The sequence below is a fragment of the Meles meles genome, chromosome 13 (assembly GCF_922984935.1).
Source record: "Meles meles chromosome 13, mMelMel3.1 paternal haplotype, whole genome shotgun sequence".
NCBI lineage: Eukaryota > Metazoa > Chordata > Mammalia > Carnivora > Mustelidae > Meles > Meles meles.
In genome coordinates this window covers 36,972,092-36,998,121 of record NC_060078.1, presented here as the reverse complement: position 1 = coordinate 36,998,121, position 26,030 = coordinate 36,972,092, and the positions used below count along the sequence as shown (strand labels likewise).

Sequence of the window (26,030 nt, the reverse complement as noted above, 5' to 3'; positions counted from 1 at the left end):
CCTCACCTCACAGAGTTTCTGTTACCTTAAAATAATGCGTGTACATTGGCTCCATGGTAAATGACAAATGAGTCTTGAATCAATTACAGTGCATTTTAGAGGAGTTGAGATTACTTTGTGAGTTGAGGAAATGCATAAAATAATTAAGACCAGAAAGACAGTATCTAGTATTTCTCCTTACTTCCAACTAAGTGGTCTTTGAGGACTCATCTGAGAACATTTGAATGTGGTTTTCTTAATCATTTTGTAAACAAATTTTGCTTGGATGCTTTGTTCATGGAGGTTTCTGGAGGACTTCCTTTCCAAGTAAAACAAACTGGTTCTTCTCCTGGGCCTCCCCTGACTACAGCACTATTGACTGTTGTGCTCAGTGGCAAATGCTAGAACTTTCTTTTATTGATGTAAATTCCAAAAACCTTAGTTTGGAAGTTCCTGTGGCCAATTGGCTTTTCAGTGTTCACCTATGTCAGAGATCTCTGCAGTTTAAGTCAACTTAAGCCACTTGAAATAACTACAGGAACAGACATGGTAAGGAAATTCATCCTGTCTTGCCCAAAGTAGTTACGGACCCTTGTGTTGTTGGAGTGAATCATGTTCCAAGCTTCCTTCTAGATGGTAGAACCCAGTGGATGAGGAACACCCATGATCCTTCATGGAACTACTGAAGTCTTCAGTCTTTATTTCTTCTTATCTCCCATCTTCACTCCAACAACAGCCTTTCTTCAGTTACTTAGTGCCCCCTGGCCTTCTGATGCCCAGTGGTGGCCCAGTAGTTCCAGAACACTTCTAGTAACCTCTTTCTTACTGAGAGAGCAGTGCTACACCTTGAAGTTCTTCTAGGTTCACCCAACATTTATAATGAAATCTTCGTATCCCAGCTTTTCTGGAATGTCTCAAATGATGAGACATCCAGTACCTTGGGAAACATGTCATTTTTTTTTTTTTAACCCCTTCCATTTCTATGACATTCTTCATGTTTGGAAGCTTGATTTTTTTTTTTTTTCTATCTAAATTCCACATATTTCCTAGCCTGTTTTCAATCAGTTATATGCAATCAGTGGATTCGATCTTCCCTTTGAGGACCGTCGGCCATGGTTTGGGGGACCATCCTTGGGCTTCTTTGGGCCTCAAGTCTCTGAGTGGGTCCTAATGGCTGCTCGTAGATCAACACTAAAATCTGCGATTCCTCCTCACCTTTCAGAGATCAGATAAAATGTTCCCTTCTCTGGGCAGCCTTCCTTAATGTTACTCAGATCCCAGGCAATTAACAGTTTCTTTCTTGGTATTCTCATGCCACCTTATATGATATAACACTCATCACACTGTATCACAACTATTGATTGACATTTTCTCTCTCTTGCTATATTATGACCCTCTCTTTGACTAGGGACTGCATCTTAATCATCAGGGTAGCCTCCATTCCTGGATCAAAATAGAAAATTCATGTTTATTCATTGCTTTGATGATTTAAGAAATCAAAGGTCAAAGTCCCGGTGCCATGGCTGGCCAGAAAAGGGAATGTTTTTGTTTGGGGAGATTTTTAATGGTCCTCAGCTTAGACCCCTTGGGGGCAGTCCTGGGTAATACATTTAAATTATCCAGATGAGGGTGAGAGGCGTGTAGGGAGTACAGAGAGCAGCATGGCAGACCACAGAGACTTCTCAGATGCTTCTGGATATCCCAGTGCCAATCATGGCTTGCAACCCTAGTGTTGGTTGACACCTGAAATTAATATAGCATGGTATGTCCACTATACTTTGAGAACAAATAACATTTTTTTTTTGAAAAAGAAATTATACCTGCTTTTCCCAGACCCTCACCCCAGTTAGTGAGACTTGACATTAGAATACTGTCTTTCTTCCTCTCATTGAGGGATAACTGATCATCAGGGCTGTTTATTTACTTTCTTAAGATGAGGGTTGGAGGCATTAGGGGAAGCTTTCAGGACGTTTTGAGATAATACTTCCTCTGTAACCAGTTTACTGGTCAAGAGAATTCGAAGCTGGCTCTATTTCTTCCAGGAAAATTTATTAAGATCCTCTTGCAACTAGAATATGTTCTCCTAGGGTTGGGAAGGGTTCGTTCTGTTTATTTTCTGAAATCTCTTCTCTTTGGTGCTTTCTGTCCACCTACCTATCATAGTCAGATATCTATAAAAACTATTAAAGATTCTTCAAGGATGAAAAGAAAAATAACAGAAGTTGCTCTTGCCCTCATCTGTGACCAGTTCTTAGGAGCAACTGCCTTTTTATTTTAGCATTTTTGGCCGAGTTTGGTATTTGAAAGGTGGCCTGGTGGTTTACAACACCTTCAGACCTCTCAACAGTTCAGCTACTGAGATGCTATTCCAAGGCGGATTGTTCTTCTCCTTTGAAGATTAGATATGACAGTTCCTATAGTAATCTAGCATGTTTGTTGAAGACAACTTTGCAGGATTGCCTCACACAGTATTTGGTATTTGGCATAGCCTAAAAGAGATTCTCAAGAATAAATAAAGGCAGTGAGAATTTTCCCACCTTAAGGGGGTAGAGTGAGTATTGGGGAGAGTGTTCATGATACATATCCTGATATCCCAAAAGCATAATTCTAGGTCTATGGATCATATAGGAGAGATTCCTATCCCACTCTCTATGTAGTGGATATATAAATGAGAAGTAGCAGAGAAACATCAAGGGGAGAAATACTAAAAACTAAATGGTCACCCACTGATGCTTAAAATAGATGATTTAAGAGGCAAAATCACATTATAGTAAGTTTTTGGAATTTGAACCTATTTATATTTTCTATCTTGAAATGGTGATATTCTTTAGAGAAGATAGCTCCCCTGTAAGGACACGTAGGTACGTGTATGCCTGGGACTTGTCCTAATTATATGCAGTCGGTATGGTAGAAACCTTAACGACCTACCCCCAAAACTGAGATATGGAATCACTACCAGAGATGGAATCTGGACAATGGATATGGCCCAAGATGTAGGACTATGTTTCTTATGCTGTGAGCCTGTTAGACCCGCCTGATTTTATTGTAATTCCCAAGGTTGTCAGTGAGACTCTGCCAGCCCACTGGAGGGGCGGCCTCTGTAGCAGCATCTTTCCCTTCCGCCAGTAAACAAGGCAAGAGAGTGAATTCAAGGCAAGTTTATTAAGATGCGTCTGAGCTTGAGCTCTCATCCAAGGAAGGCTGCAGTTGGGAGGTACAGTGGGGGTAGGGGAGACCGTCATTGGATGGCGAGGGCAAGTACAGTTGTCAAGGCAAGGAGAGAGGGTGTTGTTTAGTATTGAAATCATGTATTCCAGATGTGGGGATTTGGTAGTCAATCTGCTCTGAAGTGACATGCTGCTGAATCTTTAAAGGGCTTCAGCCGGGGAGAGCAAAATCTGATTGGGCAAATTGCTAAAATATTTAAAGTGCAGCCTGTTAAAGCTTTTACTGCGAAGAGCATCACGTCAGAAGTTGTAGTCAGGAAGAGCAGGTAATTGGCTTTCCATCCTCATGCCAGTCAGTCAGCATGAGGCTCTATTCCTATTCCTTCCTCTTCATTGCCAATGCTAATAACAACCCTTTGGTGTGAGCGAGTGTGTGTGTGTGTATGTGTGCTCACATACATGCAAACACCGGGGAGATTGGATAGCTGGTAAAATGAGAAGAGGAGGGAGGAGAGGTATCCATGAAAAGAGTCTAAATCCACAAAATGACGTGAAGGCCATTTTAGAGAAATGGGAACAGGAGGGGAAAGGCAGAATTACTCGCTGATAAAGGTCGCCTGCCTTTCCAGGTGGTGGCGGTGGTTGGGGCAGTTGTCTTTCAAACAGTGGGTTCTGCAAGTAAAAGAATGGCCTTCTGTGACAGCCACTTCCTGTGCATCTCTCAATTCCTCTGAGATGTAACTCAGGGGGCACTTTCCATTTATAATTTATTATATTTTCCACTTAGGTTTTCTTGTCCTTTTCTCCCCAGGCATGACCCCTTGTTAATTCCTGGCAATGATCAGATTGACAACATGGACTCCAACGTGAAGAAGTACGACTCTACTGGCATGTTTCACTGGTGCGCACCCAAGGAGATAGAGAAAGTCATCCTGGTGAGTGGCGGGCCACAGAATCTATGCCATCCACTTCACTCCCAAACTACCATTGCTAGGAATGAGGTTTCCCTAACTGGTTGGTGCAAAGATACAGTCCCTGGTCCTAACTATTTTTTGATCATTAAAATTTGGGACTCAGATTAAAGCAGAACTCTCATCAGAATATGTACCAAGGATGGAATTTTTAATCTCTGAATATTTATTGCCTTATTACAATACGGGGCAGTCCTGTGCTGTGTGCAAGGCATCATGGGAGGCAGTATGTTTCTAATTCCTATGGATATAACTCTCCTTGACCTCTTTACACTTCGGTTTTCTTACCTGTAAGAAGATAAGATATGAGACTGACCTTAACTCCTAGGGCTGCAGTGACTCAATAGAGTTACTTCTTCTCCTCCTCCTCCTCATTATTATTATTATTATTATTAAATACCAGGAAGAGTTGTGAATGCTACCAATAAAATAAACAATGTTACTTGTTTATAACAATGTCTTTCTTGTCTTCTTCTAGATAATAGCCTTGTACATTTGGGATCCTTCTTAGCACATGATATAAAATGCATTTGTTGATGATGACAATGATGAGCTATGGGGCCACCTCGGATTTGGGGGCTCAGAGCCCTGTTTCATGGTTGGGTCACATTGGTAGCAGCAGTGGGATTCTTCTGGTCTCTCCTAGGAATGTCAGCATAGATAATAATCCATTCTACTCTTCGGACTTGTCCTGTTAACAGCTTTACGTTTTAATGCCCACATCAGGTTCCCTGCAGTTTATTGTCCTCCTAATCCATGAAAAATGGATTAATAATCAGGAAGGTCAGATGCCTTCTCATTGCAGATTGCTGTGCCCTGCTTCTTTGTGTCAGCCAGGAAAATCCTATCATTTCTGATGTCATGGCCGCCCTTCTTAGAAAAGGGCTGCTCCAGTTCCTCGGAAAGGCTTTGTACTCTAATCCACTGGATTTTCTCCTGTGTTTTATCTGAATGTGTGTGTGTGTGTGTGTGTGTGTGTGTGTGTGTGTGTGTGTGTGTGTGTGTTTTCTCAGTTTAATTATAATCAAGCAATTAAGAGCCAATACAGGGTTGTGCTAGAGGCTGTCTTGGAGGTGCGAACATTGCAGACAAAAGCCCAGAAAGTCAGAATTCTCAAGAAACAGCTATTGCCTGATTTAGCAGGAGCACAAATGGTTCTAATCATGAGGGGGCTGCATGCATTTACATCGTGCTGTATTCGCCGCGCTTCTGCTCTGCTGACCCAAACTCAGACTGGTGTTACCCATCTGTGGCTGGTGGAGGGCTGGGTCTCATAGCTGGAATCCAGGGTTTTAATGGCTTGCCCATACTCCTGAAGCAGGTATGGCTGATTGGCATACAAACAAAGTCCCTTCTGGCGTGAAAGAGTTTAGGGAAGTGAGTTACTGCTTCTGTCCTCTGAAAAATAACATCATTTAAAGGAACATTTATAATGGGCCATTTATGTGCTTGGCCCTGCTCTTGTGGCCAGGGGTGAGGCCCCTTATGATGACTGCTGTCACAGGGCTTATGTTCTAGGGGGTGCCAAGAGAAGATCTCCAAGTAAATGAAGGAATATAGAAAAGCATTTCAGACACTGATACAGGGCTATGAAGACAATCAAGGAGGGCCACGGGCTAGAAAGGGCCCCGGGAAGTGCTAAGACCACACTGTGGTCCAAGAAGCCCTCTCTGAAGCCCCATGGAAGCAGAGATGAGACTACGCAGAAGAACCAGCTGTGTGAAGACACTTCGGGGTTGCATGGACCCCCTGGGTGCAGGACACTAACAGCTCTGGGGGTTAGAAAACATGAAGTGGCCTCCATCTTGAGGAGGAAAGGATCATCTAATTAGAAGACATAACACGTAACCGTGAAACAATGTACTTAAAGCTAAGTGTTATAGAGGCACAAAATGCTGTTCAAATCTAGGGGAGAGGGACTAGGATGTATCTAAGTAGCCAGCGAAGTCTTCCTATGCAGACACATTGTGTTTTGAAGCATTTAAGGCCAGTAAGGCCTTCAAGGATGTATGGAAAGCAGCAGACGCACCTCTGAGTAGTTGCTCTGGTAGGTCTCAAGCCGGGCAGAATCCGACTCTCCGGGAACTGGGATCTTGCCAAGATTCTTCCGGTGATGTTACTGTGGCCGGTGCCAGGATTGGTGTTTCAGTCCGCAGAGCTCAGCTCCTGTGGTCAGCCAATTTGCTAAACAGAGCCCTACTCCCACCCTGCATTGTAGTCTTCTCGCCCCCACTCTGGACCCAGTTTGTATTCCTCAGGTTCATTGAAGAGAGCTAGACTCCAATTAAAAGCAATTAGAAACCCCATCACAGCATGTTATAGGCTAGTTGATGTTCTGCTAACAGTATCCAGGCACTCAGACTCCCAAGCAGCCGAGATAACTAACTCTAGGTCTTCTCCATGAAGCCGTGATGTGGGGTGTTGACCTCCCAGTGGGTGCTCCTTAGTCGCTGTTTCTAAGATGTATCTCACAGTCCCTGTCTTAGGTGTTCCTGTGCTATCGCAGAGGGAAACCGATAATGGTGACAGCCTGCTTTATTCTAACGATCAGGGAGTGAAAGCTGGCTTCTTCTCGTCCTTGGGGGTTACTGTGATAACCCTGACATTGTTGTGAATTGTAGTATTGGCATTTAAACACTCAATACACCGGTCAATTCTAGGGATTAAATCCAGCAGAGTTTGATATGTGCAGTGGACATTAATATGCCTCCCCAAAAGCATCGTAAGCCATATGGGGCCATCCAGGCAAGCGGTGGATGGAATCAGGAGGAAGAAAGGCAGGAAGGGGAGGTCCTGAACCAGAAGGAGGAGTGGAAAAGGCCACTAAGTGGCCTCCTGTGTTGCTCTCTTCGCTAACACAGTGAGCAAAAGTGTGGTAGTGGCTAACCATTTGCATGGGAAGTTGGGGTCCTTCGCCCACTGGGGAGATTTTATTCATTCATTTGAGATCAAGCCTAGGGTCAGGGGAAGACATGAGCTAATTGCTCTTGCTGGTGCATCTCTACATCCTTCTGATGGTTCTTTGGGAGTCTTCCTCTGATGACTTACCCAGGTGGGCCTCTCCAGGAATGTCCCTGGAAACCACAGACCAGCAGTAGAGAGGGGTCGCAAACTCTTTCTGCAGAGGATCATAGAATAAGTAATTTAGATCTTGCTGGTCATACGGTCTCTGTCACAGCTAATCAGCTGTGTTGTTGTAACGTAAAAGCACCGATACGCAGCACCTAATGAATAAGAATGACTGTGTTGCAATAAAACTTTATTGGAATTTGAATTTTATACTGTTTTCACATATTATGAAATCTTTTTTTTCCCCAAACCATTTTAAAATGTAAACACCAATCTTGCCTTTGCCTTACCAGCCATGGCCAAACTATAGCAGGGTATAGACCAGATTTGGCCTTTGGGCCATAATTTGCCAGCCCCTGGCTTAGGATATTATGTTCTACCTACTGATGTACTGATATAGTGTGAAATCCCATTGGTGAGTCCAGAACTCAAAACTCAAACTTCTCAAGCTGAGACTAGCATAGATCTTATCATTTTATCACCATTTCAGAAAGAAAGCCAGAAAAGGCAGCTTATGTTATCAACAATTTCATGGAAACTAAGACTTCTCTTTCTAAACAACATATATATTACTATTCCCTTTTATCCACACTGCCCTAGGAAAGGCTACCGGCTCCTATGTGTTATGGCTTAACTTTCTTAAATTTTGGTCAAAGAAGGTCATGGTGTGTGTGGATATATGTTTATATATATTTATTATACCAGTATAGTGCATACACACATCCTCAATATATAGCATGTCTGTAATGTTAATGAAATTAAAAAAACACAGAGTAAGCACTCAGCAAATGTTTATCTTGATGAAAGTGATTTTTTAAATCCTTACTGCAACCTATGAGGTCTTTTCTCCAATGCTGCTCTACTTCTCCCTGTTGCAGACTCGAAGCGAAGCTGCCATGACCGTCCTGAGTGGCCACGTCGTGGTCTGCATCTTTGGTGATGTCAGCTCAGCCCTGATTGGCCTCCGGAACCTGGTGATGCCACTCCGTGCCAGCAACTTTCATTACCACGAGCTCAAGCACATCGTATTCGTGGGCTCCATTGAGTACCTCAAGCGGGAATGGGAGACGCTTCACAACTTCCCCAAAGTGTCCATATTGCCTGTAAGTCTAGGGTCACATTAGTGATGCCTTTTCCTTCTTTTCCTTCACAAAAGAAAATCCCAAGTGGATACGGTAGTTGTAGCTTTGATCATGCATCTGCTTCTTCATCTGGTTATGGGCCCGAGGACTCAGCCCTTCCCCTCTGCTCTGTCTAGGAATAGCTAAACCCTGGGAGACCTTATTAAAAGGAATTTGCAGCCAAGTTCAGCTGCTCATCGAGCATGAAGTTAGGCTGGTATCAAAGGCATTACCATATCAGTGTCTCTACACTCTCTCGTCTACCCAAACCTAGTGCTTTGAGATATTATGATGCTTATAGCAGAATTTACTTATGGAACTTCTTCTGTCCTCTTATTTATGACGTTATTAATGCTTCTGTAAATCTTGGTTGTACCACTTTCTGTTTTTAACCAAGTGGATTTAACAGAATTCTTTCTTTATTCCTGCTGCCAACGCCTTCTCCTGGCCACTCCCTGCCTCCCATTCATTAGAAGCCTAGCAATGTTTTGATGGGCTTGTATGTATGTGTGTGCCTCTGGGCATGGGATATCCTTGGTTTTAAAAAATGCTAGGACCCCCTCTAAAAAGGAACATTTTGAGACTCCATAATTTAGTGTAAGGACATGGGGTACATGATCTTGGAGTCGTCTAATTACTTCCTAATCATTAATCAATATATTTTTCATAAACTTCTAAACATTTCTAGATTTGGTAAATGAGTAAACTGATTTAGTAAACACATGTAGTTAAAAATACTGACCTGAAGAAAAACAAATCATCCTATCCATAGAAGACCATAAACGGATATATACCTTTCTAATTTCAGTCATCATAGACTTGAGTATGTATGCTCATGATGGTCTTCCTACATGTGCTTTCCCACGTGGTCCGCTGGGGACACATGGACTGGCGTCTAAAAGTATTTTGTAAAGAGCTTATTATTTTGCTAGCCTACGTGAGTCTGTGTGTGTGTGTGTGTGTGTGTGTGTACATGCTTGTGTGTGGTGTATACGTGTGTGTGTTTCCTTCTGTGTACCCTTCCATACTTGCATTCACCTATAGATATGTGTATGAGTAAGCTCTCATATTTGCAGGTCCTTTTTAAACCCTCCCAATTTAGCACACTCAAGCACAATATCGCTGTACAAAATGGGCCTTCATCTCTGTCTTCTATATTTCATTGTTTACACAGTGGCCCACATCTGGAGCCAGACCACAGAAACTTGGTGTTCCTATGTATGTCATTTATATTTCTTGAGTTTTGAAATCATGTGTATACAACTGCGCAGGGATTGTCTTATATCACAATTACTGCTGGATTCCCTACAAGGTGAAAATTAAAAGAATATGGATGTAGGCAATTGAGGCTTACGAACTGGCAAAATGATTCAGGAAGTTGGTCACAACTTTTGTACTGAGGGATCCCTGGAAAGAGGGATTCTTCTCCATTCAAAACATACTGCTCCAGAGCCCAGAACTAGCAGCTTCTCAGCCCCATAGCACTAAATGCCTCTTCTCCATCATATCACTTTGTAGCAGTATTTTGGGGGCTGAGAACAGAATCATGACTTTCACTGAGACATAAAAGGCGGTTGATTATCTCAATCTGTGCGGCCACATACCGTCAGGTTACAGCCCCTTCTCGAGGAGGGAGAATGGAAGGAAGGGATCCAGGGATATCTGGTACTTGGCAGAACCCCCACCCCCCAATATAGTCAGTGAGTTGAAGGCAATTCAGAGCTCCATGCAGGCAAAGCAAAAGCTGGTTTCAGGCTGGAAAACCAAGTATGTAAACTCTAGAATGAGGTCCTATGGCCCCAGGGAACCCTGACATGGGATGGCCTGATCCGTTCTGCTATGATCCCTCCTAGGTACACAGGGCATGCGGAGGTCACACCTCTCCCCTCTACCACTAATCCTGAGCTTGCATTCTCTACCTCTCTGTCATTACCTCCTTGCTCTGTTCCCCACCGCCCCTGCTCCCCGCCCACCCAGTGCTTTTCGTTGCTATGGGATTGAAAAAAAATCTGTTTACTGGCTTATTTATTTTTAATTACACTGATAATATACAAATACATCCTTGTTATAAAATATTCAAATGAGACAGAAGTATGTAAAGTCAAAAACAAACTTTTCCCTTTATCCCCAATCTTATTCTCCTCCCTAGAGGTAATTACTATTATTAGTTTAGTGTATATTTTTTCTGAAATTTCTCTTGGAAGGTACATGCATTTATAAGTATATTCATGAATATATACTTTTATGTTGTGGGTTTCTTTTTACATAAATGAAATCATACTTTTTGAATTATCTAGAACTTGTTTTTTTGTGGGTCCCCCCCCCAACTTATCCCACTGTTTCAGAGATCCTTCCAAGGCTATGCCTGCCTGGAGAACTGTTTTGATCTCTTTACCCACTGCATAGATTTCCCTTGATTGTATGGGCCAGTGGTGTATTCAACCATCCCTATGTTGTTGCTCAATTAGGGAATTTTCTCATTTTTGTTTTGTTCTTGTTTTTGGTTTTGGTTTTGGTTTTGTTTGTTTGTTTTGAGAAGGAGAACGGGAGGGAGTGCGAGGGAAAGGGAGAAAGAATCTTAAACTCTTAAACTCTTAAACTTAAGCTCCATGTACAGTGCGGAGCCAGGGGCTCGATCTCACGACCCGGAGATCAGGACCTGAGCCGGAACCAAGAGCGGGGATGCTTAATGGACTGAGCCACCTAGACTCCCCTCTCGTTTTGTTTTGTTTTGTTGCTGAAAATATGCAATACAGTCATTTGGCTTGAAGCTTAACTCCTCTCCCCCACCTTTGCAAGGTGCACATTCCCTCCAACCCTCCCACCTCCTCCAGGTTAATAAGCGGCACCATCAGCAACCTCCACCCCCACCCCGATCACACCGTGCTCACTGGCTATTTCCCCTTGGCTGCATTGGAAATTCTAGTTGGAGCTGCATTTTTTTTTTTGCCTGAGACAGAAGTGACCTGCTATTAAATAAACAGACATTTTGAAACCTACCCTCTCGTTAGGTTCCGAAAGCCAGAGGTTGCCACAGGACAGTTTCTTAAATCAAGACAATTTCCAGGCAGGAAGAAGATGTAGGACGCTGGCATTATTCCTCTCCCTCGTTTGTTAGCAGCGGCTTGATGGAGTGTGGAGAGCAAGCCTGAAATGCCGCCATCAGCACTGACTACCCTTTAGATTAGCACACAGCTCCTATTCCCTTGAACGTAGTTAGGCCAGCTTAATGTCGAGGCATAAAAAAGATACTTGTTAAATAATTTCCCAAAGCTCTGGCTCGATCTTTAATTTGTTTTTATTTTTTTCTCCCCTCTTTCCCTCTCGTCCCTCGTACTCACTTTGGCTTCTTCTTCTTCTTCTTCTTTTTTTTTTTTTTCCCTTCCTCTATGCCAAAGGGTACGCCATTAAGTCGGGCTGATTTAAGGGCCGTCAACATCAACCTCTGTGACATGTGCGTTATCCTGTCAGCCAATCAGAATAATATTGATGATACTTCGCTGCAGGACAAGGAATGCATCTTGGCGTCACTCAACATCAAATCTATGCAGTTTGATGACAGCATCGGGGTCTTGCAGGCTAATTCCCAAGGTAAGGACAGCCTGTAATACTTCTCCGCTGTGCCTACAGGGGACAGGGGCTGGCAAGAGGGATATCCTTCACTCAGTAATTCAAAGAGGCTCACATCAGCCTGCCTGGCAGTGAAACCCGCCATCGCTGGGGTGGCTTTCAAAGGGGCATCGGCTGCCTCTTCTTACCGTCCTGGGAAACAGGCTTGAGACCTTGAACACCCATATCCAGGATAGATTGCCATCCCAGAGAGGAAAGCAGTCTTTCAGTTGCCACCCCCGCAGTCTTCCCGAACAGTGGCTTGGTGACCAGGGTCACCTGCTTAGCGCCAGGCCCTGGAAAGACACTGCCGGGAGAATTCCTCATGTTCCTCTCAAGTATATGTCTTTGCCCTTGAGCTATGTTAAGCTTTGCCATTGTTATTGCTGCATGGGGATGTGAAGCTTTACCCTGTTATATGCCGACCCACGGACAGTGACCCCTGGACAGTGGGGACAATATGGACACGAGAAGTCATTTAACTAGAGTTGGCGCTCATCAGGCCGCACGTCCTCTACAGGAGGCATGACAGTGAAATGATTCATGTCTGCCTTCTCTGCTCTGCCTCTGCCTTCCTTGTCATTCTCTCTGGGATCCTGGGCAGATAGCTGCTAGGAAAGATGTCATCTAGAAGTCGCAGAGAGGCAGCACAGCCAAACCTTGTGACCAACAGCCTCAGTCATCAGGGCCTCAGCAGGATGGACGTGAGGCCTCGGTGCAGGCTTGCTGTGAGCTGCAGGATCATTGCCATAAGTGTTCCACCGGATGGGAGGCCCTGGGGGCCGGATGGGGGGCCGAATCCCATCATTCCAGGCCTGAAGGTGAAGGAGCACGGCCCGTGAGAACTAGCGCTAGAGCTGCTGGGGTGGGAGGCGCCGTGTCCCCTGCAGGGGAGAGCTCAGCTCCGTCAGGCCGCCCAGACCCATCAGGCTGCCCGTGCGTGGTCCTCTGTCAGCTCAGGACCACCTCCTCCCGCAGCTGCTCAACAGTGCCGTTCCTAGAATCCTCTTCACTGCACAGTTCTGGACCCGCATCTGGCAAGGAGGGGGTGCTCAGGGATGAAATCTGAAATTTAGAAAAGGCAAAGAGGCCTTCATTCTTTGGAGGCAGCAGCAGCCCTACCCTGGGCAGATATGAGGTTCAAAGCGGCTCTTAGGGGAGTTTTTCTCAGCATCACTGGCTTCGCTCCTAGGGACTGAGGGGGCTGCTGTGGCCTTCGTTGAGGTGCCTTGAGCTCTCCCGTGGAAACTTCCACCTCATGTTACAAGTGAAACAGCCAGTGGTGGCCTCTTTAACTTTTGTTCCTACAGCCCTCCCAGTGGTTGCGTCAACATCTCATTTTCTTCATGCTTGGAATAGAGTGGCTTCTAGTCTTCATTTTTTTAAAAAAAATTCAAGTTAATTTATAGTGTAGTATCGATTTCAGGGGTGATTTTAGGGACTCATCACTTTAAATATAACACCCAGTGCTCATCCCAACAAGTGCCCTCCTTAATGCCCATCACCAAGTTATGCCATCCCCCACCACCTCCCCTCCAGCCACCTGCAATTTCTTTGTTCTCTTAGCTATAGTTTCTAATGGTTTGCCTCTCTCTCTGTTTTTACCTTACTTTATTTATCCTTCCCTTCCTCTATGTTCATCTGTTTTGTTTCTTATATTCCTCATGAGTGAAATGATATATTTGTCTTTCTCTGACGGGCAAGTGAAATAAGCATTTATTTCACTTAGTATAATACCCTCTAGTTCTGGCCATGTTGTTGTAATGGCAAGATTTCATTTGTTTCGACGGCTGAATAATATTCCATTGCACATCTATACCACTCCTTCTTTATCCATTTATCAGTGGATGGACATTTGGGCTCTTTCCGTAATTTGGCTATTGTGGACACTGCTGCTATAAACATTGGGGTGCACGTGCCCCTTCAGATCACTACATTGGTATCTTTGGGGTAAATACCCAGTAGTGCGATTGCTGGGTCATAGGGTAGTTCTATTTTCAACTTTCTGAGGAACCTCCATGCTGTTTTCCAGAGTGGCTGCACCAGCCCGCATTCCTACCAACAGGGTAAGAGGGTCCCGCTTTCTCCGCATCCTCGCCAGCATCTGTCATTTCCTGACTTGTTAATTGTAGCCATTCTAACTGGTGTGAGGTGGTATCTCGCTGTGGTTTTGATTTGTATCAAATCAAATCTCCCTGATGCCGAGGGATGGGGAGCATTTTTCATGTTTCTATTAGAAGCGGCTCAGGGTAACCCTCACTGATCCAGTCTGAAGCCTGATTTTGACCTCTCCACGCCACTATCCCTTGCCTCTCCCCCAAATCTAAATCTTGGAATCCACCTGCTCAGCCAGGATGCAATGCGATATGTAAAGGCTCTGAAAGAGAGTCTCACCTACCCCACTGTGTCCTGGAGAGCTAGAGACTGCCTCCTGCCTGCCCTCCCTATGCAGGGACCGCAGGTGACTGACGATGTGAGGAGACAGTAAGCTGACCTTCTAGGAGGTAGAAGAGGCAAGCCACATGTGGTTCCTGCCTTTAAGTACCATTCATCCATGCGTGTCCTCTCAGCACGGGCATTCCCTGAGGAGCTTGTTAGAGATGCAGCCTCTCACGCCCATCCCAAACCTCCTGCGTCCGAATCTGCATTCTAACGGGGTCCCCAGGTGACTCGTGTGCACTGCTTTAAGGCACAATAATCTGCACGCAACAAAACCCGGTCCAGTGAACACGCTGACCGACCGGATCAGACGCTCCTCTTCTCCTGGCAGGAGCTAGCAAGGGGAATGGAGAGAAGCGGAAGCGGGAGAAACACTCCCTTCAGGGGTGGGGGAAATGGTGTTGAGAGGGAGAGGCAGGAAAATACATGTCTGTTTTCTCCCAATTCAATAATTGGGATTGTCAAGGTCCATAGATCAGAATCTCAATGGACAATTGAGTTACATGTGTATCTGATGTTGGTTTTCCTTCCAGTTCTCAGAAACCAGACCCCAGCCTCTTAGGTCCTATATAATGGCCAAACTGGTAAAAATGCATTTCCTCCCCTCTGCATATCCCCAGTTCTCAAAAGCCTTCTCTTTAGTATAGGAATAAGCAAGGCAAATAGGTTTTGGTGGAGATAACAAAGAAAGGGAAAGGGAACTTATTTTTCTTGCAAAAAAGAGAGAGAGAGACAGAAGGGCACCCCAAACACACACTCATACATACATGCACACAAATATGCATGCAGGTGAGCACCGGCCAAAAGAAGGCAGAGGATGTATCTTAGGGCTTGTGGCAATTTTCAGACTCTTGGTCCGCAGTGGAGTGGGGCTCATGCCTCCAGCTGCCAGCAAGCAGTCCGTTCTGCTCTCAGTGAGAGACTGCGAAAACTATAGGCACACTGAGCCCACATTTCCCCCTGTTTCTTGCTCTATGTGCTCTTCTCTTGTCCTTGGTTTCTAACACTCTCCTCTAGGGACACTCTGACTTTCCAAAGCAGTGGCCATCAGCCCAGGAAGTGACTTTCCCTCTGATGGGTGAGTTCTCTGGTTTCACCTTGGGCTGCCTATCATGCATCCCACTTCCTGGGTTTGTCCCAGCCCATAGGGCTTGAGGGACAAACCAGGCTTCCCCATCACTGTGTCTCTCCTTGAGACCCTCTGGACCAGCAGGAATGCTCATTGGCCTGAAATTCTCACTACCCTTCCTGTAGGCATTTGTCTTCCCCACACTGCAGATGAATTGGAATTACAGAGTACAAAATGATTTTGTGTTCCTCTTTTTATTGGGGGAAGCAAATCTAACTTCCCCTGAGTGATAATGACAGAGGTTTCTGGCCACTGCTTCCCAGTTTTCATCACGATTTATTTTGAAGTCTTCATAAAACCCCCTCCTTTGCTTTGTCTTGAGAGCTACATGACCCTCTCTCCCGAACGCAGCAGGACAGAAATGTGGACTCAGAACAAACATGTGTGCTTCGGGGCCAAAATATCTATATCTACATATAGATATATCTATATCTATCTATTCGGGGCCCTTTGCATTTTTATGGCAAGTTTTCCTAACATGATTCAGTGTAACACGAAAAATGGGTCTTAGCACTGAGGAGCTAGGCTCTTTGTTGAGATCTGTGTTCAGACACTTGCCACCGTGCATTGCTTGGTTTCCAAGACCAACAAAACCTCTTTTCCTTTTCCTCTATTAACATTGCCTTTTGGTGTCACTGTTCTAGCCCACATGGTGTCAGAACTGACCCAGCCTAGGGATTCTGGACCAGACATTTCCTGAAACATCAGAGATGTGATGCCCGGTTGTCAAAAACAATCACGGAGAGAGGTGGCTTACCCCATGCCAGATGGTATATCCGATGTGACAGTTGGGTCTATGAGATGCAGTTTTAATATACAGCGGGCAAGACTGCGGTGACAATTATATAAAGCAGGTGAAGCTGCTTCTCGCTGGTCAGCAAACATCAGCTCAGAACCACTTTACAGCTCTTTACCAGTAACTAAGTGCCTTTATTTACAGAGCGCCTGTCACTTCCCTTTGGCTGGAGAGCTGGTGTATTATTTAGCACGCATTTATCTGGGGAAAACATTTCAATTTAAATCAACCGGTACAACAGTGGCTCTTGCCAGACCGTTTCCCTGTGGTTCTAAAAGACAAGAACGGAGTGTGATCTCGAAAGGGAGGGTGCGCAGAGGACGGAAATGTCCATTCTCAGCCTCTTGAGTCAGTGCCTGAAAAGAGGGAGCATGGGATTGAATTTCCCTTTGTGTTTTTGTATCACATTATGAAGTGAGCATCCGAGGGTTTCTTCCTGGTTCATCTTCTAGGGAGGACAACTCTTGAGAGAAAGAGAGCAGAATACACAAGTGTTCACTAGACATCAGGCACCGTAAAAGCCCAGAACACAAAGATGACGTGGATTGAGTCATTCACGGTCCTTAATGGCTCGGGTGAATGGAGGAGATGCCCCCCTGAGCAATTATGGTGCAAGAGACAAGGATGAGACTAGAAATACAAGAGTACATAAGGCTCCTCGTTTTACGTATTTTAAGCTTCTAAGAAAAGGTGACATTTGTGGATGAGTTGAATACATGTGGCTATTGACCACTTGAAATGGGGCTAATGTGACTGAGGAACTGCTTTTCTTTCCCTTTTACTTAATTTATAAATTTAAATTTAAATACAGGCATGTGGCTAGGGACTACCATATTAGACAGTGCAGGTCTAGAGTTTAGGCTTATAGCCTTGTTAAGGGCGGCGGTGATAGGAAGATGATGATTAAATCCATCTTTTAAAGAGGTAGCAGGCAAGAATATGAGCATGGTTTAGACCTGGGATGAGATGGCATCACGAGCTATGTGGGGAGACAGTTGCAGCAGACATCAAGGGATGGATGAGCATGGACAGGACAGCTGTAGTGATGTCGGTCACAAAGGCAAGGCAGAAATTGAGGTGGATTTGAAACAGAAAAGAATGCATCGAAGGCCAGTTGGGTGGAAAGGAGGTGTGGATGAGCAAGGATAAGGAGTTGGTAATGAGTCTCGAGGTTGGCTACTGGGTGGATAGAAAGTGATTAAATAAGCTGAGGACTCAAGAGGAGACACTGGGTTGTGGCAAATGGTAAAGAATTTGGTCCTGGTCCATTTCAGTTGAAAGTAGGATATCTAACAAGAGGTATAAACATACAGCTATAGGGATAAACTTAGGTTTGAAAGTACAGACTTGGAAACCATTGGTGATAGACAGGGTATAGGCCTTGCATGTGGATATTTCCCAGCGAGAGAAGGCAAAGCAACTAAGAGAAAAGGGCCAAACCTAGAACCTTGGAAATGTCAGCACCAAAGGGACAAACACAGGAAGAGAATCCAGTGAAAGGGGCTGAGAGCAAAAATTTAAGGAAGTAGGAGTAGGTCAAAGGTAAAGGAGAAGAGAGTTGAATAAATTCCTGATAGCAGTTTAGAATGCATCCTAATTATTTGTTGCTGCATGTTGCTCTTTGAGAGGCAAGGACTCTTCTTCGTTTGCTCATCTCCATGTCCCCAGGGCCTCAAACACAGGAGCTGAACTGATTTGAAAGGAAGCAATGATTAGCACTGTCAGATACTACCAAAAAGTCCTATAGATGAGGTCCTTAAAAAAAGCAATGGCACATTTGATGCTCAAGAAGTTGTTGATGACCTTGGCAAGAATAGTTGAATAACTTGTTGCCAGTACACACTGGCATTCGGGGGTCTGAAGCATTAACGGGAGGTGAGAATTTGAAACCATCTATTACTCCTTCAATTGCTGATAGGGAGAGAAATAGGATATTTCAGAGGCTCTTGTCAAAGAAAAGATTTCCTTTTTGTTTTTAGAATGTGGAGAAAGACACCATATTTGTTGGCTACAATAGACTGAGGCGACACCCCACTGAGGGAAAGTTTGACCCTTTAGGAGGGAGTTGTTAAATGATATAGGGAGGAACAGAGACAAGCAGGAGAAGATGATGTGGCCTTGAAAAGGAGAAAGAGTGACTCCTGTCCTTCTGAGACAGAAGGCTAGATGGGGAAGATGAGGCTGGAGGCAGCTCAGTTTGTTGGCTCTCCTTCCTTCACAAAGCAGCCAATTTGGTTTTCCCTGAAGATCTGAGGGTCCAGGACAATTGAGATGGAGAACTGTTGGTGACAAAGGTTCAGAGCAGACATTACAACAAACACCTAAGGGAGATGATTGGAATGAGGCGAGAGCATGAGGAAGCATTGGTGAGGGCCAGCTGGGGTTGGATTTATGATGATGCCATGAGGCTGGTCAACACAGCTCTGAGATTTTCTCTGCAGTTCTTGGAAGAAACAACAGAAAATATACAAAATGGCTTTAGTCTGGGATGGAGATTCACAGAAGGTAAAGGATTCCATGGAGCTGTTGAGAGAATATGAAAATGAGTATCCACCAGGGCTAAGATGGTAGATCGAGAAGTCAAACCAGTGTTGGGGCTTACAGACCAAGAGGTCAAACAAAGCAGGAACTAGATCCCCATGAGGTTGAAGAACAGGGTGTGAGGCAAAGGCATGAGAGAGCTGAAGTGTGGGAGGTTTGATCTGAGAGAGGAATATGTGATGAGCTTGAAGAATGAAATATTCCTCACAGTGCCAGAACAGAGCTTGCTGGTATTACACTGAAAACCGTTCATCCACATGAGAATTCAAGTCCAAAGCCAAGGAGGCTGTCTGACTACCACGAGCACCACCAGCAGCATCAACACCAACAAGAACTCTAATAATAATTCTAATGCTCATGAACGTCTGCCGCCATTCTGCGGTAGGCATTTTGCCAACTGAGATGATATGCATTTCTTAGATCACTGCTTTTCACCCTTGGCTGCACATTGTAATCATCTGAGAAACTTCTAAAAAATATTTATGGCTGGGTCACACCTCAGCAACTGTAGTTTAACTGGCCTGGGGTACAACATGGCCATGAGGAGTTTTATAAACTCCCAGGTGATGCCGTGTGCTGCCAGGGTTAGAAACCCCTGCCTGAGCTGGTCCTCAGGAGAGGTGTATGTGGTAAGGAGGTTACCCTTTTGATTGGAAAGAAGAGAAAACTAGGCCTTGGGGAGTGAAGTAATGGTTTTAGCCCGGGTCTCCTGGTCTCCCAGGGGTCCCAAACTTGAAACTATTTTACTTCTTTAGGACAATGCTCTTGGCTCAACTTGTTAGTCTGCCTTCTTTCTTTCCTATTTTCTGGATTGTCATCAGCTTCCTGAGACCAAAAAGCCTTAGGTAGAGAGAAAGGGGGTAGGGGATGTGGTGGAGACCAGGCTCTGGTTTCTACCAACCGGCTGTATCTGCCATTTTGTCTCTGTCATGTGTCTCATGGTGGTAAGTGAACGATATTTGTTACTCAGTGGAAAGGCCTTCCTCTTGACTACAGCTTTTGAGAGAGAGCCATGGAAAGGTCCAGCAGCACACTGCAGTGAACAGCAGCATCGCTCACCCCCAGAGCCCGCTGTGTGCTCCCCTCAAGAGCTTGGGTTTCTTCAAGCAGTTGGAACATGTGTATTTCAACCTCAAGGTTAAATTTGAATGTTGGGTGTTAAGGTTCTTCTCTGGTTCCCTTTCCTATTATATGCTCTGCATTCCTCAGGTTCACGCTACCTGTCCTGAAGGTGTCAATCCAATTCCACAAACCCTTATTAAGTACCTGTTGTGTGCCCAGACTGTGTATGCCAGGCATTGCCAGGGAGACAGGGGTGCATGAAATCCTTCTCCTGTCCATGCAGCTCCTCGTAAGGGTGTAGCTCTGCTTCCAAATACTGGTCTATTACCAGGAAAGAATTACAGCCTTTGGAGGCTAATGTGGGACAGGAAGAGAAAGAGAGCGGGTTTGAGAGACACTTTAGAAAAATGCATGGAATTTAAGCAGGTGGAAACAGATAGAGATGGCTGCAGTCAGACTAGAAGTAAGGGGCAGGGGGACCTGGAGACGTGTTCGGGGGACAGTAATGAGTAAAATTTGGCTGGAATGCAGGGTACGTATAAGACAGCAAAGACACCTGAGGTAGAAATTTGGGTTAGGCATTGAGGGATTTTTAAAAATTTTTGAGTTATGAAGCTATAAATAATTCAGTAGGCACTGGGGAGCTACGGCAGGTTTCAGAGCAAGAGAGTGATGGGATTGGACCTGAGGTTCAGGGAGTTTGATCTGGCAGCCCTATGGAGCATTGTTTGGAGTGGGAAAGAAGAGGATGCAGGGGACTGAGTAGGAACTGTAGTTATCCAGGAGACCAGGAACCTTGAACTGGCAAAAGAAAGGGGACGTTATTTTACTGAGAGACTGAGTAGATGTAAAACATCATGATCGTGAGCTTCCTTCTCGGTGACAGAGGAGGACAGTGATGTGCTTATAGAAAGAGGCCTCAGCACGGAGGGTCTGGCTGTGGGAGAATGTGGTGTTGGTCATGTTGGGTTCTAGCCAGGGTTCATTCTATGTAGATTTGGCAGAAAATCCGGGGGCCATGAAAGGCAGATGGGTAGAGTTGAAGTCCTGCCTCCAGAAGAGGGTCACAGCTAGAAGTCCACCCCACTGCTCATGCTCTACAAAAAGAGGAAAGCGAGGTGAAAGGTGAAATAATGAGGAACATCTTAGGGCAGAGAGAAATATTGGTGGAAGCTGAGGATCCCCAAGCTGAGTTGGGCTCCGGCTTTCCAAGGGACAAAAGAACATGTGTCACAAACCCGGAATGAATGTTCCCTGGCTGCTTTTCCTCACCCATCTAGGTTTTATTTTTGTATATTCTATGCCTTTCTATAGCCATCAAGTTAAAATATATATATATATATATATATAGTGGCTTACACAAACACACCAGTAGGTACATAAACATGTATGTGTGTGCAGGCACACACACACACACACACACCTTGGTTCCTCTAGTCCTCCGTGACCCTCACCCACAGTGACACTAAATGATACCCACACATAAGCAGATGCTCTCCCTTGCCTGTACTTCAACAAAGGTTAAGAGCCTCAAGTAGGGAATGACATTTTTCTTTGGAAGTATGGCTGTGATCCTTGGAGAGACAGCATTAATTGGGGGCATAGGGCATATCCTAAAGTCTGAGAATCTTTTACTGTTCTAGAGAAGAAAATGCGACTTCTCTTTTGTCTTTGGGGGAGGCTCTGTGGATTTGGACCTCAAAATTATTGAATGGCAGAAGTCAGGATTTGAAAGGACCTTCCTAACCTGGAACTTGGGGACAAAAGCCACAGGATGAAATGTAATGAAGACCACTGAGCATTAAGTTTCAAATAATCACTGGAGACAGGCAGCATAAATCTTATGGATAGAAATGTAATTTATTTCGAGTAGTGGTTGTTTCATCTTGTTCATTCTGAGAGTGAGAGTGTCAAGAGCTACGAAGGTTTGAAGGGAAGAACTAACAAACTCAAGTATGCTGCCAAGGGGATGGTCAGAACGGGGATGTGATGGGACAAGCTGTCACTTGCCAAGCAGTTAAGAGAACAGGTGGTAGTGGTCTGAAAGGGCCATTTTGTCTTCTGCTCCATGGGAAAATCAGGGCTGATAGATAATGATGAAGGAGAACCAGATTGTAGCCTCACATAAGGAGAAGACAGTTCCAGAACAGAATGGGCTACCTGCAAATGTAGTGAGCTTTCTGTCACCACATGTCTACCTACCACGGGAAAGTCACTGACATGATCTTTGTGATGAGAGGGATGTTGGATCAGATGAGTTCTTTGGTCCTTTATAACTGAGGGTCTGTGGTCTTTTATTTTTGTTATGTGGGGATCTGTGTTTTCCATGATTTACATTCTTACTCCAGAGGGAGCATTGTGGCATTTGGTGGGATTGGGGTTCTAATGGGTCTTTTAGTGGAAGCTTTCACATCCTTCCAGAATGGCACTGTCTGGGTGTCTCGGAGACAGTGGGTGAGCAGCTGCACATCTGGTTTTTCCATTCATTTGACCGACCACCCCCATCTTCAACTTCCATATTACCCTCGGCATCCATCCTTCCCAGTGATCCTCCTTTTTTTCCTTCCCCAGCCTCACCCCTGCATATCCAGGCCGCTCCCCAGCCCTCCACTCACCAACGTACCTAGACACACATCCTCACACACATTCTCCCTCCCCGAAACCAGAGAAGCACTTTTTTCAGCTGCTCCCTATATAACATTCATTGCCACGATATTCTCTCTCAATTCTGAAAGGGCGGTGGGGGAGAAGCCATTTCTCTACCCACCGAATGAACAAAGCTCCATGCTAAAATATTTTTCTTCAGTTGTAACAGAAACTGCTGTTGGCTTCAGTCCCCAAAACCAGAAAGACAATTATACTTAACTGTTTAGAGATTTATAAATACCATGCTGGAGTAGCCTCTAGGTAGTAACTTTAGATACCCAGCCCAATAATTTTCTTTTATTGGTTTGTGATTTAGATCTTATTTTGAGTCCTCTATAATAAGAGCAGTACATTTCATTAAAAGAGCTTACTAACCAATAAAGAAAATCGGGCTTAGGGCTGGAGCAGCCCAGAGCGGCGCCTGCCCTGGTGCACCTCCTCGGAGGACGGGTGAGACTAATCTCAGCCCGGGAGGGCATGTGGACGCCAGCAAAGCAGCACGTGCGGCTGCTTTCTAAATGACTTCAACTCGGGAGCATTTGTCTTAGACAGCATGTTTTACCATGTGAGGGATCCTCTTCAGACCGCCATCGACTATTCTGGTAACAGATACCCGGCAACCAAAAACAAGGAAATAGAGACCGAGAGTAGTTGTAACAGGAGGCTGGAGAGCCTGGGCTCCTTGCTGAACCTAGGGACGTTTCTCGGCCTTCCAGACGTGAGGATCTTCCTTGGGGAGTGGAAGTGGGGGATGAAAAATAAAAGCTGATCAAATCGCCTTTTCTCTCTGACTGTACAAAGAGCAGGTAGAGCTCCCCACCTCGGGCTGTGCCCAGCTCGGGACAGCAGCCAGAAAAGAAGATCTGAGCTTCAGAGGTGGAAAACAGATGTGCAGTGGTGCTGGAATTGAGCCGAACTCGTTGACCTCACACCAGGCTCTCCCCCTTAACACTCGCATGTGTCGCTAATGCTTCTTTTTTAAAAGCTGTAAGTCCTCTTTTTACCAAGGGAGTCATGCCCCAGGTGCATTCATAGGCAATATCTCATGTAATTTTCCTGAGAAAACTGTTAAGGCAGAGGTCATGTATCTCCATTTTACAGATGAGAAAACTGGGGCCCAGGAAAAGGCAGCAACTTGCCCAAAGTCTCATAGCTTGTCAAGAGCACGTGGAGTTGATGTCCAAAGCCCATGCTTTCCTCACCACATTGGTCAACTCCATAAAAGAGAACAAATGTTAGTCTCATGAGAACAGGTCTGAATCCATGTCTGCTTTTAAGGGTCATGGAAGCATCCCCAGTTGTGTTCAAACTTCTTGCACCCAGGGACTGAGGATTTTTGTTTGTTTGTTTTGTTTTTTAATGTTCTTGTTGTGTGCAACCCAATTTGTAGGCCCCTGGCCCTCCTGGCACCAACAATCAGAGATTCTGAGGTTCTCTTGGTCCCCATCTTCCTTGCTACAAAAGCTACACAAACACGAGTTGAGAGAAGTGTCAAGAGCTCTGCTTAGCCTGCTTCCCTGAGCAGTTTGTTGGAGCTTTCTTCCCTGTTAACACAGTTTTGATTTTGGAGCTGTCAGAAGGGTAGAAGGTTTGAGACCCAGATATCGCTTTCTGTTGTCCAGACACTTACAAAATATTTCCAGCTTTTATTGATTTATCCCACTCTCCAAGTAGACATTTCCATAAAAGATAGTAGATGAGAATAACCAGACCACGCTAGTCCCCAAAGCCTAGGATTTCAGGTGGTGTGTACTCTGAAAATGGTCCAGATAAATGGTCCTTTGGGAGGAAAGTGCAATTATATAACCAAAGAAAAGTAAAAGAATTCTTGTCATCCTATGGACTCTCTAAGGGCCCTCCCTGATGAGATTCTGGATAAGGATGAGTCAATCAGTTCTTTCCTGAACGTTATACGGCATGGCTGAGGTTAGTGTCGCCACTCTGTCCATGGTCGTGCTGTCATGGAACTAATGAGATCTGTAGGTAGAAATGATGCAGACATATAAAATAAGTTGTATGGCACAACCTGAACACATATATTTAACAATACGGGTTCTGGAACATTCCAGAGTACTTTGCAAAATTCCTGGTATGAGTCATTTGTAATTTTCTGAGGCATGAGTTTAATCCATGTTGTGATGATAACGCACAAGCCATGAGCCAGCAGATGAGCCTTACCAATCATCCAGTGGATTTTTGTCTTTATCCATCTATTTATAATTGAAAACTCATATGAAGAAAAGACAAAAACATTTATTTCTTTTCCTAAAAAGGGCCCTGCAAAGAAACCAACTGATTTATAAATTACTTTAGTTCTGGATTTATAGACTATTTAAGGACTATGAGTGGTTCTTAAGTATTTCAATTATACCTCAAGGAATGTTCTAGTAAAACTCATCCCCCAGATTCTAGAACAGCAGCATAGTGGTCCTTGAGATCTTGTTGCGTATCTCCAGTAAAGAGTTTCTACCAGATAGAAAAGCCACACGGATGTCACTGGATGGTGTGTTATGAGAAGGCAGAGGCTTCTTTGGGTGGCAGTGGTTGGGGGCAGGGGCTCTAGAGTAAGTGGAGTTGAATTTGAAAATAGGAATGATTATCAATACGTAAGGGGTCTCCAGGCAGATGGAAGAGGCTGAGGCAGTGTAAGAGAAGGCTCGTAAGCAGAAAGGGCCAAGCAAGAAGGGGCACTCGGCTGTGTGTCTGCTGGTGACAAAAGAGAGGGGCCTTAAAAGGTCTCAGAGTATCAGAGGAAAGGATGGTAGGTGGTGAGGTCACTGTTAACCTGGATGGACCCCAAAAGGATGGCCTGGTCTATCATCTCACTCATTTCCCCACCCCACCAACTGTCACAAATATATTGAAATGTGTAGCCTGGCACCTCACACCTAGTAGAGGTTTGTGGAGTGAGCAAACAAATGATTTAATCCCCGTTTCTGTTGTTTGTAGTCTGTGCTGTCTTTGCTTGCCCTCAATTGAGATAAAGCAGCTGGATAGGTTGTTAAATACCACATCCTTTCCTCCCAGGCTTTAGTCACTGTCCATTCATTTGACTGCCGGCCACCGGGCAAGGGCTACAAAGATCCAGGACATTGAACTTGTCAGACTTGTCCAAACATTCTCTAGTAAATTACCCTAGTCCTTTCACCTTTACTAATAGCTCCCAATTCTCAACCTTTGCCTGAACTCATTACGGGCGGTTTTGCCCAATACCAGCCCAAGGCCTGAAGAGGCTGTGGGACCGAGACCTCCAAAGTTCAGTAAAGGGCAGAAACCATCTCTGCTTTCTGCCCCAGGGAGCTTTGAATGTTTTCAGAGAGCTTTCCTGGCCATGAGAGAGGGACACTTCTCTTTGCAGCAGACTAGCCAATGTCACCGGAACACCGGGGCAGGAAGAATTCAGTGGATGGGTTTTGTCCCTCTAACTTAGGAGGCTAAATCACAAATGGGGCTGTCAGAGTGACAACACAATCGTGTAGGGTCAGGGACCAGGTTTAAATG

The 26,030-nt window shown here is 44.8% G+C and overlaps 1 protein-coding gene across 27 annotated transcripts in view; it reads left to right on the top strand.

Annotated features, from left to right (window-relative positions):
- The window catches only part of KCNMA1 (potassium calcium-activated channel subfamily M alpha 1), a 730,062-nt gene that overhangs the window by 643,929 nt on the left and 60,103 nt on the right, over window positions 1–26,030 (top strand). For all 27 annotated transcript variants that reach the window (XM_046026770.1, XM_046026771.1, XM_046026772.1 and 24 more), the window contains 3 exons: window positions 3,958–4,081; window positions 8,065–8,289; window positions 11,706–11,898. In XM_046026770.1, coding sequence (XP_045882726.1) covers window positions 3,958–4,081; window positions 8,065–8,289; window positions 11,706–11,898 — 542 coding nt within the window. The remainder of the gene's footprint in view (window positions 1–3,957; window positions 4,082–8,064; window positions 8,290–11,705; window positions 11,899–26,030) is intronic.